At 41.8% G+C, this 16,943-nt stretch overlaps 1 protein-coding gene across 4 annotated transcripts; it reads right to left on the bottom strand.

Annotated features, from left to right (window-relative positions):
- Positions 1–778: 778 nt before the first annotated feature.
- Positions 779–15,983, bottom strand: LOC108575657 (aquaporin-like). Of its 4 annotated transcripts, none has more exons than XM_017938508.1 (5): positions 15,865–15,983; positions 4,603–4,805; positions 4,331–4,474; positions 2,934–3,383; positions 779–1,807 (listed from the first exon to the last, which is right to left on the bottom strand). In XM_017938508.1, the coding sequence occupies exons 1-5, from the start codon at positions 15,890–15,892 to the stop codon at positions 1,802–1,804; spliced, it is 831 nt and encodes a 276-aa protein (XP_017793997.1). In that variant the 5' UTR covers positions 15,893–15,983; the 3' UTR covers positions 779–1,801. The 4 variants fall into 4 exon arrangements, with proteins under 4 accessions (XP_017793997.1, XP_017793996.1, XP_017793998.1 ...); XM_017938507.1 differs by having other exon boundaries at positions 780–1,807; positions 2,928–3,383; XM_017938509.1 differs by having other exon boundaries at positions 781–1,807; positions 2,928–3,383; positions 4,603–4,790.
- Between the last annotated feature and the right edge of the window lie 960 nt (positions 15,984–16,943).

The raw sequence follows: 16,943 nt of genomic DNA, 5'->3' as shown, positions 1-16,943 counted from the left end.
GAAAATGCACACCGATGCAGTTTCCCCATTTTTTTTTCTTCCCTGAAAACTCGTTTGTTCCGTTTTAGAAATACCTACTCGTGTAATTTTCCCGTCTCGCGGTGCTCGCAACATACCAATATGGTGCCCATGGAAACCACCCCCATGGGACCGTGACGCGTATATCCAACTGCTTATTCAGGTGGAGTGTAATTTCATGGTAATTGAATGGTAAATAATAACGATTTACGAGTTAGAGTGGTGAAATTCCCCTATGCGGAATGTTACCGGAGTTCGGGGTAGAATTTCCAGAGATATATTATCGTTTCGAATTTTATGTTATATCGGTCGGGATTAGAACGGGAGAATTCTCGTTCTAAATATGGAAACGCGAATGGACAACAGGTTGATGAATGAAATTTTCAATACGACCCTTCGTGTTGCTCCTCGTGTTTGTTTTAAGCATTAGAAAAAGGCTTTCCCGTCGATGATTCGATGCTCCATTTTTTCGTCGACGCCGGTGAATCGATCGTATCGAACCTGTCTGTTCCATACACGAGACCGCCGCGCCGTTTTCGAGGCAATCTGACCGTGTCCTTTTTTGTTGCTTTTTAAATGGAATCGAGCTCGTGCTCGTAATGAGAAACAGAGAGAGAGAGAGAGCGGAGAATTCATTTTTCCCGGCTGATCGTCGGGAAATTGTCCCTTAAAATAACCTCCTCCACCTACTCCGCGGGTTTTTCGACGCCCCCGCGAAATAATTAACCGGCTCGTTACATTATTGCTTTCATAGCCGTTTCTTTGCTCCGATATTCCACCCTTTTCTCTTTCGCGCGCTTTATTTTTCCTAGGGAAAAAGGAAGTTGAATCGTAGAGGGGGGATTGAATTTGCGTTCGCGAAAAATTCGACAGATTAACAACTACCGCGGAATATAACATTTCAAATTTCTATCGATCCTAATGAATGAGAATAACAAACGGTGTTTCTTTTATTAATATCTTTCTCTTGTAACTTTGTAAATCACATATGTATCTTCGCCACGCTGGTATATCGGTCGTTCACCCACAATAGGAAAAAGAAAAAAAATGATACATCAGTGCAGTATGTACAAGGGTCGGACAAAAGGGGAGAAAAAATTCGAAAAAATTCGCTGGTTTTCATTTGACTGTGTGTCTCTATGGTCATGAGTAAACGCATCTGTAAAAAGTTTATCGTAACAATCGTGTATGTACAATGACAATCAGAGAATCCTTTGGTCGCTGACAATCGATGACAGGCTAGCCGAGTATTACAACAATGATCGACGATCGAATGAACAAACAAAAAAAAAAAAGAAAAACAAAGAATAGAATCAACGATGAAACGTCGCGGTTCTCAACCAGACGTATTAGTCAACAATAAATCCTACATGCAGGTCGAGACTCGAGGCTGAGAACCGCTGGAATGGGTTCAAGTGAATGCACATAACCTATACGCGTCGTTTCCTTAACAAGATGGCGCTGGTCGGCGCTGGAACAAAGCTTGGTGGCAACGAACGACTTCTCTGAGGTACATGAGGTATTGAGGTCTTGCGATTTCGTGGATCGTTCGACGAAATGAGGACGAAAGAAGGTCCGTGGTGGCGGTACGCGATGACCTAAAGCCAAGTGATCGCATATCGCGTCTCAAAGCTCATTAAGATCCATCCAGATCGTCCGTGTTGAGCTTGGGAAGCGCCGTTAGATGCTTAATCTCTGGTGGTTCCACGAAGAAAGTGTCGATCGACCCACACCCTGGACGCTTCCGGTTCACCACTCTTGATGGGTTCGCTCCACTCTTGGCTCATGGCTGAAATTTAACGATAGTCGTCAGTCGAATATCGAAAATCGCTCAATTGTAATATAATAGAATTATTTTCGTTTTATTAAAGGGTCTTATTAGGTTAAAGGTATCTAGAGATTTTAGATTCTATCAGGTTCTAGTAGAAATTCAAAGGGATCGATCAAAAGAGATATTTATCCTCGTTGGAAACTGGTTCTAGTCTAGCTAATTGAGACTCCAACGGGACTAGACAATTTCTGAATGACCAATAAATTAGTTCTGCTGTTTCGAAATTTCAAATAGGAGTCAGTTTCCACAGAGATGACCAGATCCTTCAAGCCAAGGCTCGGAACATTCTTCTAACGACGTCATACAGGGGGGATAAGGAGTTAAACGACACGTTGTCCCGTGAAACGGCTTCCCCCTGATCCATGGTTAGGGCTGCCATCGACGGTAAACCGAGGACGTTAAATCCTGCCGCGTCGTAAAACCAGTTTCACCGAACTTCCTTGCCCAGGCAACGACGATTTATCGTCCACCTTTACGGCCAGCCCTTACAAGATAATCCGCCCCGCGAAAAACCTTGATGCACGGCGTGCATGGCGTTTACATGATAAAACCAACCTAGGAACAGCGTTCCAGGCTTTCTTGGGATCGTTTAGATGAGATGTTGCCCGTTTGTCGCTGATATACTAATAGAGAAGTAGACTAGGTTCATATTTATTGGGTTCTAGGTAGAACAACAACATTCAATCGAGGATCGAAAGCTTTACTATCTTCTAAGCCACCGTAATTTCAATATTCTTAGTCCTGGTCTGAGCTGGCCTATCGTTCTCTAAAGAAATCCTCGTCAGGATCCAATTGTTCATAAGTGAATTATTGTGGGTGTTAGAGTATGCTAAAATGAAGGCTGAATAACTTTCATATGAAGGACTTTTAACCCTTTTCCTACTTAACCAAGTTACATTATCAATGTTTTGCTCAATATGTCGCATTCTATGTTTGTCGAGTAAATAATATAATTATAAAATAGAAGACGGGCTCCTATAAACGTCGATACGTCCCAGATAAAATCTCGTTAAATGGAAGAATTCCTGAATCAACAATGGTCTACACGGGGTAAACAGATAATTATTAGTTACTATACCTCCACCTTCTGAGTGTCCACGCTGTTAAGCGCGACAGTTTCCGCCGCAGGCTCTTCCTGGACTTCTTGCTTCACTCCGAAGAGAGTCTTGTAGATTATGGAGGACAAAAGGGCACCACCGATGGGCCCGAACCAGTAGATCCAGTGATGCGACCACTGATTGTTCCACACAGCCGGTGCCAACGACCTAACTGGGTTCATACTGCAGCCCGTGTAAGGGCCAAACGCGAGAGCCAACGCAGCCACTGTCAGACCGAATCTGAGTGGCACCGAGTCGGTGTTTCTCGCGTTTCTGGTGTCCCACACGGCACACGCGACAAGCATCAGTATTCCTGTGGATATGCCTTCGAGCAGAAGGCCCTGAATGGCGCTCAGGTCCGCGTGCAGGTCCGTCACGCAGAACATAGCCAGCTCGTTCTCGGTCTTGCTGGTCAGGCGGCCTACTGGGGTCACCATCTGCGGTTAAAGTCATAGTTTTGGTGAACATTGAATCGTAGAGGCTGATTGGATGATGTGGTACAAAGTTGGGTTAACATTAGAGTGATGGGTCATTCAATAGTAACGTTCTGATGGTCTAGGGGAGGACTGAATGAGAGTTAGGGCTATTGACTAGGTCTGTGTGAAAAGTAGATTAGGATTAAAGCTCTATATCAGGTTTAAATGATAGTTAGGATGGCTGTATAGCGATTAAGTTGAAAACCAATGTGGTAGATCGGCAAGTGTTACTCTTCCAATATTCTGGATTATTGATGCTTATTATAACGGTCTGTTACATTATTTTATAGATAAATGCAAGATGAAAATTAGCGTTTCGATGCTCTAAGTGAAGGCTAACCGAGGTTACGTACAATTAGATTATCCAATAATAGTTTAGGCAAAAGTTAGCGGAGGATTAGTTTGATTGATCACTTAGTTTTATTGCTCTGACGCTAGAATTGAGACCTAGATAAGGATCAGTGTACTGGATAATCCAATACTAAGGTACAAATTAACTCAATCGTTCTTTTATACAAATTTATACTAATATCACGCACACCAGGTGTCCTATGTTAATTTAAATCCCAGGAGAAAATAAACATACTGCTTGAGAAGGATTGAGCAACAGGTGCTGTACTCGTCAATATTGCCATAAAATAGTGTAATTCTCTTCTCAAAAGATAGAGATCGTACGCAAAAAGCGGTTATCGCAGGTGTTTATTTGCGGAGAACGCTTGACCGCGGTTCACAGAGATAGCGCGATATCAGTAGTCGTCATCGTTGCGTAAGTCAACCGGTTCACGAGTGACGTCCGCCACACGTGGATTGCGAGATTAGAAAAAGGTCTTGAACCTTGATAACGCATCGCGAGTCGGAGATAAAATGTCATCACGTTCGCTACGTACATCGTATTAATTAATACCAACCTTCAACATTCCGAATCCTATGATCGCACCTATTGTCTGGGATATCAGGTAGACTAATCCTTCTGGGATAGTTTTTATTCCAAGTACTACTGATCCTACTGTAATGGCGGGGTTAACGTGAGCCGTGCTGATATGTCCGACGCACTGAAAAACAAATAAAAAAATTGAAGAAAAGGACCGCCAATTTTGACAAGGGTGATTCTAAGCGATTTTTGTTAGTTACGGTTAAAAGATCGAGGATCGAAGCGCGGTTAGTATTAACGTATGCTGACCTGAATGACGATCATCACGGCCAGGCCAAAGGTTAAGGCGATTTGAAAATGCGAAGGTATCACACCGAGGCTACCAACGCAACCCATGCAACCTACGAACACCAGAATGGAGGTCCCAATCGTTTCAGCCAGAGCGATTAACACGGTGTTCTTCATGGCGCCCTCGCCTTGCATCAACCTTTTGAAGCCTGGAAAATGAAACACTGTATATAAAATCCCTATATCGTGATCTGTATCACTGTGCGTGCTTGTTAATTCTATTGTCTAATTGTCGAGTGTAGGCTCACGTGTCTAATTATGAGAATATATACCAGTTCAAAGTCAGATTACCGACTCTGATGAGATACAGGTAGTTTCATTTTATTATACAATGGTAAATTAAAGACTAAACTATCTGATTTAACCGAGAATATCAATTCAAGTGATCTGGTCATGGGAAAACACACTTATCCAATGTGGAAATAATAGAATCGTAAATGTAATAGCTAAAGATAGTTTCGTTTCAGGTCCAGATCATCCAATGCATTGTGCAGTACAAATCTAAATAATTTGATTCCAATTTATGCGATAGCTTGAAAATAAAATTCATAAGTTTGTTAGCTACAGGTAGTTCCATTGTTTCACCAGCGAAGATGAGTTAGCGTTGGTTCTATTCTTTTGGAAAATTTTGCCCACGCTGTTCAGCATTCAACGCGACATACATAGACTCCAACTATAGTAATTTTTCACCGTATGAAAATGTTTCTTCTGACCCCCTCTCCGGCTCCTCGTCAGCATGCCAGACATTTTCCGTGACGTCGAGGACGTTTATCATGTATAGAAGACGCGGCGAACGGGAGCTCGTAATGGTGTTCTCGAGAACCGGGTCTCGACAGGTGTCGACAAGGACAGAGTCGTTCCTGTCGTGGCGGGACAATTTTCCGAACGCAGGGACGTAAAATTGAAAAGATGTCGAAAATAAACGAACTTATAAATTTCGACAATATTTTCCACCTATTCCGAGAACGAAAAATTTCTCGCAAAGGGTAAGGCTTAATAATTCGTCGAGAAGCACGAAACTAACTACATTGTCGCATTAGCAGTCAGGTTAAATGTGACATCACCCATCAAATCGTTTATCTTTCCAATTCATCTGTACTTTTTCTTCTTTAACACTGTTTCTTTACGTTAGCTCTTGTGATAATGCATCTCTACGATTACGAATTTTTCCGCGTACTCTACGAAACGATGCGCAGAAATTCTTCGAAAATTCATCGACATTCGAGTAGAAAGAATTTTTCACAGTGATCGATCTTTCAATGTTCAAACATTCTTTTTGGTATATTCTAAACTAACACGAATGGAACTTTTATGACTGATAAGAACTGTATTAAATACCGGTCTACCGAAAGATCCTCTGTCCTAATCACTGGCGTTTAAACGTAAACAATTCCTCGCAACGATCAATTGAACTAAATTTCAAAATTCTTCAGAAGCGTTTATTTCGGCACAGGATCAACGTAGCCCGAACTGTCGGCTGTAGATTCACGAAAACCGTATCCAGGAGAGGCACTGACGTTTAAACGGCGATCTTACCGCGATTCCAAGCCATTTCGAGTCGATGCTCCCAGTGAACAAGCTTGACGTGTACGCGAAACCGCTTCCACAAGCGGAGTAAGTACTCGCAGCGGTACTCGCTTCGGTTAGGTTAGTCCGCGGAGGACGACGTATGCACCGTGTGTATGCGGTGATACAAGTCTTTTGACAACTGATTAACCAGCGTGCTTGACGTTGCACGAAAATTGCTCGGCTACTAGATAGCAGTGTGTACACATGGCGCCTAGATAAGCTCGTACCCCTCCCTTATCCCCCTCCTTTCGCCACTTGCTTCTTAAACACCGGGGAGACCTTTAAATCGAGCGACCTTTAAACTCACTTCGACGTTCATGAACATTTCGTCGAATCGTCCACTTTCTTTCCAAACACTCTGCACATTCGTTACTTCTTATCCATACGAGACGAGGCGAAAGCACATTCGTCATGAACGCGCAATAAGATAACCATTCGTCGCGTGAAAGAGAAACACGGAAGAAAGGAAAGAGGATAAATACGAAGGTGCCTTTGTATGATCGGTATTGGGAATCAAAATGGTGGCCGAGAAGGATTTATCTGGAAGTTTGTCGGGAATCGGTTGTAAATTTGTTTTACGACCCGAGCCGCGCCTCGTAAGCCATAGTATTTCAATGGCGGAACAGCGTCGGGCCGCGACGTCACTCAAGAGTTGCACCGGCGTTACGATAGATCGATCGTAAATCACGTCACCTTGTCCTGATGAACACACGCGCACGCACAAATAGGGGCCAGGAGATCTTAGGAATCACTCTCGCACGTCTAACGAGGCGTTACTATACTTCTGTTGTGCCAATTTCGTAATCGCGCTGGATGCTGCGCTAACGGAGACTTCCGCTATTGTGCTACAAGGCGTTTCAAAATTCTGTGCTTTTAAGCGTTCTTGAAGAAGCATTAGGAGAATATGGATGAAGCACTGGAGCACCAAGTTGAGTTTGTAAAAGATTGTTTTCGATACGGAATCGACGGTAGAAATGGAATCGTTACTACTGATACAGGACGTTTCAGAATGGAAGACACGAATTTTTTCTGATAAGCGTGACATAGTTTTGATTCTATTCGCGAAAGTCCTTAGATTTGATAGTGTTAGCAAGAATAGTATTTACTTTCTTACAGGACGTTTCAAAATAGGTGACAGGATTTTTTCTGCAGCATAATGGAGTACTTTGAAGTAAATAGGAAGATATAAGTAGGAAGAATCTCATTAGAAAGAGTTGCTACTTTAGTACAGGGCGTTTCAAAACAACCAAAAAGTGGTCTTTCCTTGGAGGAGAAAAACGAAAACAAAAACCTGGTAGTTAATTACAGAACCCTTTCCAGACGTGTTTTCAGTCGATGTTACACCGTCCATGCGGCCTCCAAAGAGGCTTGGCTGGTTTTTATCCACCGAAACGCAGGGTTATTCATATTTTCGTAGCCGCGAATTCGCCCTTCCGTTGAATACGCGGAAAGTAATCAGAGTGCATGCTCATCGAAAGAGTGCACCGGTGATTGATGCATCTCCCTCGATGCCCCTATCGACCTGCACGATGAGAATATCCATATACGATGGAAATTGGATTCATCGATCGCGCGATCGTTGCTCGTGATTAACGAAAATTCCCCCTTTTTTTTTTTTTTTTTTTTTTTTTGCAGGCAACGACTTCCGCCGTCGATCTAGCTAACCCCATCGCAAACCCTCGAACTTTGCCTCGATTTCATTAGCATTCTAATATTCGGGGATCTGAATGGAAATTTAAGCGTCTCATTAACCGTCTCGGATAATTATACTCTGTTTACGTAGTCAGTATGGCTGCGCACGTTTTCGAGGATTCATTAGACAGCGTTAGATTTCGATTTATGACACTGCGATCGTCCGCAGGCGAGGAAATAATTATATCGTAAAAGATTTCTAGACGCCTAACCTGCAATGACTGAATAATTAACGATCAATGATATATCAAATTGGGTAAATTATTGCAGCGGTAATTATAGTTGTAGACCAAACTGTATGTACAAATACGTACACACAAAACTAACCATTATCCGGAATAATTAAGCTACGAATAAGTATCTGTAATTATGACCTAACTTACAAAGTATAGTTATCTGTAATTAAGGTATCTAAATTATTTACAATGTCCCACAATTCTAAACTTATCTAATCAGTGAAAAAAAAAGAAAAAACAAACGTTAATATACCGCCAGAAAATATTCCACGAAAACAAGAAGTTATTCGTTTGAAATTGATCGTACGTTAGATAATATAGTATTGGTACGTACAATAACTAGTAGATAAAATTGTAGGATAAGCACAATTGAAATCTGTAATCGTAACCCAACCTAAGAAATTGAAACAGAATTAGCCGAGAAAAGTTTTTTAGAACAACAAACGACCAGAAAAAGATGGTTTTTCCGGCGGCAACGAAAGTGTGGCACGCATAAAGGAATAATTGGTTCACGAGGCAGGCACGGGCAGCCGGTGAACGGATAATTGCGATCCGCTGGATACATCGTAATTGCGTGTAATTTATGCCAGTTGCATTGTTTCGTCCGCCCAACGGCACAGTTGCGATATTTTCATCCCGTTTCTACAGATAAACATCTGTTCTTTTCTTCCTCGCCTAATCTATGCCCGCTTGTCAATTCGAAAAATTGTTGTAAAAATCGTTTCCAGAATAAAACACACAGAGACACCCGTGTGTACATTCTTATCTCTAAATCATGCGAAATAAACATTTCATTTAATTCGAATTCCACTCGACTGGACTTGCCTTATCTCCTTTCAGAAACTTATCGGACCAATAGTGTCCCCTTTCACTATCGCCCCATTACATATAGGTTGTCCTGATTATCGAATTTTCATGAATTCATTAGTGCGTCTTGTTTCGTTAGCTTGTTCTCGACACTTGGAGTACTTTCATCGAAATTTCTTAATTACAAGATAAAACGAAAAGATTGAAAAGAAGGAAGAATGTCGTTGCGTAACAGAGGAAAGTTTTGTTATTTAATAATGCTCCGATTACGGCAAGAAGCTACGAACTCTACGTATGGCAGAGAAGTGATTGTAGCCTCGTAAGCTCTCTTCCTCGTTCCACATTCTCACCGCACATTTTCACTTATACATATATACACGGTGCTCGAGAATTCTCCGATCAGACCCCGTGAACGTGTCGCATTAATGAGGACAGAGGTAAACTGTTTGGATAAACGCTGCTCGTTCGGGACGCCAGCAACAAGTTAGAAAAGCTGCGCGTAGGATTTTGTAAAAGAAACGATATCTGACGCGCTTTCACTGAGATAAATCAATTTCAAGCCTAGGTTGTGTTAAGAACAAATTCAATTTTTTTCTTGGAACGTTTTCTCTAACGTGGAAATCAATTATTGGAGATTTCAAAGTATCCGCACATTTTCTCAAATTCGCTCCTTTTACAAAATAAAGTAAACCTAGAGGAAATATTTTTCTGGCGTCTAAATTACACAGAGACTTTATACATCCCTTATCGACACATTTTTCGCTCATCTTTTTTCTTCAACATGAACAAACCTCGAGGAAGCTCTCTCTCTCTCTCTCTCTCGTTCTCCATTTTCTTCTGACATTTAAATTACACAAAGGGGTGCAGCTCTACAGACTATACCAACGAACTTTCGTGAAAAACATTCGAGTCACCCTGTAGACAGAGTGGAAAAACTCGAAAGGAAACCTGGCTACCAGGTTCTGGTTGATCAGACAGCAGGCCTTCATCCAGCATTCCAGTCAATTATCCACGAACGAGCATTTTTCTGCGGCGTGTCCTCGAGAGCAGTATGGCTGATCCATGATCTGCATACAATCGACTAATTCCGTTTGAACCGGCGCCGAGAGATTACGCGGCAATTAGTCGGTATAATCTGCCTATTAGGGGGATGAACGCCGTCAGATATAGCGTACACGGACTTCGAATTGACTAATGGCTCGTGACAGCCAGGTCACTCTGGCCAACCTAAGTCAACCCACCTTTGTTTCACGTTTCGACCCTTCCAAGAGTTCATTCGCGCCGATTTCCGTCAATTAAACAAGGATCGCGCGATCTTATCTCGCGTCGGGCAAACAAACAAATCGAAGTTTACGAAATCCACAAGAGACAAGGATGCTGGGTGCAAGTGTTATCGTGTGACCTATGCTGATAACGCGATTTTCCTATTTGCTCTGATAAAAGACGGGCAGACGTATGTACTTTAGTTTTAGCCGAGAGCTCGCTCAAGTTTTCGAGCCTAAGGGCTCTATAGTATGTTTCTTCGTAAAAATCCTAACTTAAACACATTTTATGAGTACACGTTGTACACATTTTAGGAGCAGGGGAAGAGGGATATTATTGTATTGATAACACTTTGTGACTTTTGTTTTTTTCTTGGAAAGATTGTAAGGTATTTCGAGCTGAAATTTTGCCAGCATGTTTTGCCAACTTGAGAGAAGTTTCGTGAATTTTTTCATAAAAAAATATTCGCTATTGGAGAAATGATGTCTGCTTGAGCAGAAGAGAAATTTTCCGATTTTCTATTAACGTAAACAAAATTACAATGTGCAATTTCGTCACAATTTTAACAGGCATGATAAAGAAAGCATACGGAATGTGTTCGTGAAATTGGAAGGCAATCGATCCGTTAATTCTCAAGATATGACAGCTACCATTATCCGAGATATAGTCTTCAAACACAATACTCAATACTTCAAATTTCCCCATGAAACTTCACTCACGTGTCGTAGGCAACGTGTACTCTCGCGAAATGTTAAGAAAAATCCGAAAAAGTTCCACAGTTCTTCGACCCAAATTTCACGATACCCCGTGAAATTAGGCTAGTATCAAGTTCCACTCTTCATTGGGTCAAAGTCGGCATTCGTGTTCCAGTTCTACTTACAGTAGCTCGAACTATGTCTAGGCCACGATAGTCGCGATCTAGGTTGATACAATACGATATTTCCATGCAGACTGGTTTTTTTTTTCTCGGAAAATGGTTCGCGTGGGTCTAGGTTACGTTCATACATATCTCTCTACGTCAAGTTGAAATGAATTCACGTATTATCGCCAGGCGATCGAAAGAGTCGTCTACAGTTGACGCCGCGCCGCGTCCCTTCCCTTACGCCTATCAAATATTATGAAAACAGTTTTATCGTCCACGATGATACGGCTGTGTGGTGAGAGCAGATACGCTTGTTTAAAATAGCCCACCAGAGGCGAGAAGGATGGGGCATCTCGACGAGCATCGAAAAACAACCGATAGTCACAGATAACACAGTGAGTGCCACATGGACGATCAAATATGTACAAATGCCTGGAAGGAATTTCTTTTGTTCGGCGCGAATTATTTGCTCGCTCGTTTGTTTGCCTATTTAATCGGCGGCTATTATCGTGGATTTAGATTTTTGTTTTTATCCGTTTAATTGGTACACGTTGTATATGTTGTTGGAATTCGGGAAGGAAGGTTCACACCGATTATCGGGCTGAAATTTCACACAGACGTTAGTTCCTTACTAACGTCTAGAAATTATAAAAGTCCAACAGCAAAAGTCCTTACCGCCAAGTTGGGGTTCAAGCATGGTCGGGCGTCCTCGCTCATTCTCCGGCTTGTTCTTCGGTTGGTGGTTTCGATGGAAAGTAAAAAACCTGGTCTGAGGCTAAGCTAAGGTCTGAAGCTAATAAGCTGAGGCACCCTGAGTCCTACTAAGGACGACCCACACTAGTTGACACCGATTATATTTTACCAATATAACTTTTATTTCAACGATGACACTTGTACCCGCGGATTCCGAATTTACAAGGTGCGAACTTCGCGAAGAGAAGAGACGTTGTGTTTTTGCTGCTGTGTACTAGATCGGCCGCTCTTAACTATACTCGCTTGGTTTCTATAACGATCGTGTAAGGGATTTTTCGGGTGTACTTATAAGGAAGGGATTTAAGGGGCGAAGGTGAACTTGGTTCTGGTGACGAATTGTTGGACAGGACTTTGAAGGGACAGTCAGCGGTCGATGAGTAACTTGGGTTCATCTTAAGAATAACTTGGTGACTCAATGTCGATAGGCGGTTGGTTATCCGATAATGTATATCTACTTCATACAGCGCGGTACAATAAATGAGAAAAGAATGGACGAGGAAGAAATAAGGTAAAGAATCTTCGTAGTACAAAATAACATAATAAACACGTTCCTGGGATGTCCTCAGCACCCCACATAAACTTTTATCATTCTTTTGAATAATATCTTCCTATAACAGCGCAGCTGAGCAATGTAACAGAATATCTCATAAATAACACAACTGGAGTGCTGAAAGTACCCTGTATACTTAATTAAAGTTGAGTAAATAGAATTTTTCGAAGGGTGGAAATATCTCTGACAAATTTCCTTGTATTTCTAAATTTAAGAGGAAATTCACGATTCCTCCTACATACTTTTACATTTTTTACGAAAAGAATCCTACTCTGATATTTGTTTTTCATGAGAGAAGAAATTAACTTAAGTCCGTTTTTATGAAAAGTTTATTTAAATCTGGTTCTGTTGGATATTTCGTCCTCGAGTGGACGTTGGAAGTGCTAAGATGAAAAATGAATCAACACGTAGAGAAGGGATACCCTGAACAGAGCCTGCAATTTTGGGTAGGAAAGAGGATCTTTTGTTTATAAAGAGTCAGAGTAGATCATTTTCTGACCTGACTTCCCATTCCATTCTTGTCGAACGTTCTCTCCAGTAAATCTCTAGTTGAATAAAGAAAGTTTGTTTAAAGGTTAAGAAAGACGTTAGTTTATTAACTATCCACTGTCCAAATCCGATAGGTTTTATTTAAAAAAATAAGGAAAAGTAGTCTATTCGGGTAAATATTTGTGGGAGAAGGTCTAGTTAGTTCAGGATGACCACCGGTGGTCTTGGAGCAACGTGAAACGTGAAAGAATTTTCCTACTAGATATGATCAGCGCAAACTGACCTAACCGGAGTGACTAGAATGACTATGCCGCGTCTCCTGTACTTGCGTAATTCTTTCGCTCTTGCAACGGGACTTCTCCTATCTGCGCTCACATTTATCCGTCCTGCGGTATCGATCAGACTTTTGACACCGCGCTATCATTCTAGTTGCTCGTTTATCGACCACGTAAAACGTACCTCGATTAATCCCCCTAAAACTACTTTCTAATTTATTCGAGGGCCATTGAGGATTTGAAAATCCATTTTTCTCTTATCTCTTGAAAAAATGTAACGTGCACAATACGTGTGTAACATTTTCGGGAAAACGTGAAAAATTGACAGAGTTAAAACGAAGCTTGTTTGAAAATTCTGATTTCGAAATTTGCAAAACGGATTTCTCGAGAAATGGTTGATCGACTGACTTCCAATTTGATATAAATTTTATTACGAGCCACGGCTCCTCATAGATAGAAAAATAATTTTGAATTTTTTCGTGTGACTAAGAAAAAGTCGAGTTCCAATATCATACCCCATAATTTTCCTAACACGGATTGTTTCTTCCCAAAAAAATTCTCCAAATATCGCTAAATGTACCACAAAAATTTTCGTCTCAAAAAAATTCACAAATATTATAAATTTTTCTCTCCCTACAGCTATCAGTGTCGTACCCCGTAACTTCCTTACTACCAATTATTTCTTTACGAAAAAATTCTCAGACAATCTCCAAGCACCGCTGAACGTACCCACAAAATTTCAACTGAAAAGCTGTTTTACTTTCCTCCAAAGAAATTCGCCTAGAATAGCCCGTTGCAGACCTCAGTCTCGTCAGACACCCCCTCGAAAGGTCGCACTCCGTTGTTTGTAACAAAGTATGCTAATTGTCGATATGATTACGTAAGCGAAAAGTTCGGTCGCACGATGCAATTATGCTGTCAAGAGACCGTGCAACTTACATTGTGGGCCACGTGAGCGTTCCGCAAACAAAACGCGCGAGCCCCTCTGGCCATAGATTATGGAATTCCGAAAACAAGACTCATCTGTGCTCCCTGGAATGCTCACTTCTACGACTTTTATATCAATCTTTCTGTGAACTACCACGAGGCGTCATCACCTGATCTCACTTTGTAATTTTAATGCGCTGCTACGTGTGTAATCGTCGTTTCAACAACGTTAGAGAAACATTCTTTTGAAATATACATACACCGTTCGATTTAATTATTTTGCTTCTTTTCGATCGAAGAAAATGGGAACTGTTTTAAACGTTCCATTTAAATAATCGAAAAAGGAATTGAAGACGGTGAAATTGGACGGTTTAATGAATATTTCAAGGGGATTGTATTCAAAAGTTTACGGATGCTTGTTTCCTGTACAAGCTTAATTATTCGTCGATCGAAGTGCGCGATCTTTGTAACAGAATTTTAATAAAGATACCACAAGGTCGCGTTAACGCTAGAAAGCGTGAACCAAGTGATCCGAGTTTCCTCGTTTTTACGTAACATTGATTATCGATTGCGATTCGCGCGCATTTTCGTCGGTCCTCGACACCTGTGTCATCAGACGCCGTTAATCCTTCTCCGGTAAACGCGCGAGAAAGTAACACTTTCGTACATTTTTAGCAACTTTGGATGACGTTTCGAAAAATACAGTCGAAGATAGGATTATTCCGCGATATTGGAAAAAGTATTTTTCTAGATGCAGGAATCAGGTTACGTTTGATCGTACGATCAACAAACAGAAATCGATTTCGTGTGACTAGGATCTGTGTCACGCTTTCGTGTCAATACGATAGCGTATATACGTACATACTGTGTATGGGAACAGTGGTCGCCACGTGTCGCGAGTGAGAAATTCGTTGTTTAAAGAAACTGACAGAAACAGCTCACTTTTTTCAACCTTAACCCTACTGCGTTCTTCGTTTTGACTGCGTTCTTCGTTAAGACTTTTGGGTCAAAAAGGATCTAAGACCTTATGTGACATATGAACCTAGACAATAAACGTTTAAAATAATGTTAAGCAACGTAAACTCGATAACAACAAAAATGACTAAAAATATAAAAAGTCGGTGGGTCAAAAAAGACCCGAAGACCGCTCTAGGGTTAATAACCCACCCTTCGTATATACGCGTTAGATGTGCAAATACAATAAATACGAACGTACTATAGAACTTTTTTATGGAGCTACCAGGGAAGGTTTGCTTTGATCGAACTTACTTCTCGACCACCCGATATGTAGCGCACTACACGTTCGTATATTTCGATCACCAATTAATTGTGAAACACACGATGCACACGTTTGCGACAAATTTGGAAACGAACCCTGCACTCGTATAATAATTAGCTTCGATTTCGCAACGATTACGCATACAGGGTGTCTCGAAAGTACTTCGAGAATATCTACTGAAAAAAATTCTACCGACGGGAAAAGATTGTCTAACACTAGTCTCCAAATTGAATTTTCCAAAAAAAAAAAAAGGTGCCAGAATTTCTCGTTGAACGTTCTTCCAACACACCCCGTATAATACGACACGCTTGATCCGGTCACGAGGCGCCGTGTCGAAGCCAAACACCTTGTTGTATACACCGGAGCATTTTACTCCACGATTCTCGTTCCACCTCTCGTTTCACATCCGAGATCGAAACACAACTTTCAACTTATCCCATTCCCTTCCTCGGTCCTTTTTCCGAAGAACACTTTTGCGAAATTCCAACGAGTTGTTTGAGAGAGAAAGGACGAGGACTTACCTGAACGGAGATCGCTGGAGGAAGACATGGCGACGGGGATTGTGACGGTACACGGTGGCACTGTACACCGAGGGATGCGCGAGTGATCGAGATCGATTCGACGAGGAGCAGTGCACGGCCGCTCGTCCCGATTGTTTGTGAACGGGCACGATCGTACGCACTTTTATCGCCGCGGCACGTGGTCCCTCACGAGCCTCGTTGATTCAACGTCGAACCTCCTCCACGTACCCGCGACTCCCCCTCCATCGCCACATCTATTGGCCGACACTCGCGTGTGCGCGCGCGCGTTTATTTTCGATTCCAGAGAAGCGAGTATATTTTTATCTCGTGCAACTAACTCACGACCGGGACCGTAAACAATGTACATAGGTGAGACGCCACGAGGTGCGCTGCTGGGAAGTTCGCAAGATACATATATACAGAGTGACGCGAAAGTTGAGGTTAGGAAATCGGATAGAATGTGGGACGTTGTTTTCTTCGCGACTTTTCGAATGGTTGGATAGCGAATGTTGACGGTGTTTCGTGGAATCGTCGATAGTGTTGAAATTTTGAACATTTTGACAACGCTGGGATATTGTGAAAATTTGCAGTTTTTGGCTATTGGTGGGAATTTTTTTTATGGATTTGTAAGACACAGTGTAGACTGTTAACCAAATGTATTTTATTTTTCAACATCCGAGGCTACTAAGATGGTTCGGATGTCCGTCTCGGTCGACGGTTATAACCAAAGTGCCCTCTCCCGCGTCCTATGCCTGCGTCGCTCCGAAAAACCGTTGGAGCCTCCTAACCCAACTGTCCTGGGAAAGGGCTTAATTTATGACACCCTCAAGTGTCCGCGCGCTTTCTCTTCCGGTGACCCTGGGTGACGAAGACCAGGCCACCACTTCGTCGCTTAAATCTCGCGTTCCTTGCGGATTTTTCGAGAGTTAGAATTTCTATTGTACATTTGCAAAATTTTATATTGCAAAATGTACACTTCAAACTTTCACATTCAGGTTAAAATTTTCAGATAATTCACATGCTCTTTGAATTTTTAATTTCGAATGTGAAATTGTCGAGACCGTTTAATTCTCTGCTTA

This window comes from Habropoda laboriosa, unplaced genomic scaffold, assembly GCF_001263275.1.
Source record: "Habropoda laboriosa isolate 0110345459 unplaced genomic scaffold, ASM126327v1 scaffold295, whole genome shotgun sequence".
Taxonomy (NCBI): domain Eukaryota; kingdom Metazoa; phylum Arthropoda; class Insecta; order Hymenoptera; family Apidae; genus Habropoda; species Habropoda laboriosa.
The sequence above is the reverse complement of the archived record's forward strand: the minus strand, read 5'-3'. Positions and strand labels throughout refer to the sequence as shown.

Excerpts from the sequence above, each read along its gene's own strand:
- LOC108575657 (XM_017938507.1), bottom strand. The coding sequence starts at position 15,892 with ATGTCTTCCTCCAGCGATCTCCGTTCAG. Across the intron at positions 4,806-15,864 it reads CTCCAGCGATCTCCGTTCAG|TGTTTCATTTTCCAGGCTTC; the intron begins GTAAGTCCTCGT and ends TTTTATATACAG. Across the intron at positions 3,384-4,330 it reads TAGGATTCGGAATGTTGAAG|ATGGTGACCCCAGTAGGCCG; the intron begins GTTGGTATTAAT and ends CTTTAACCGCAG.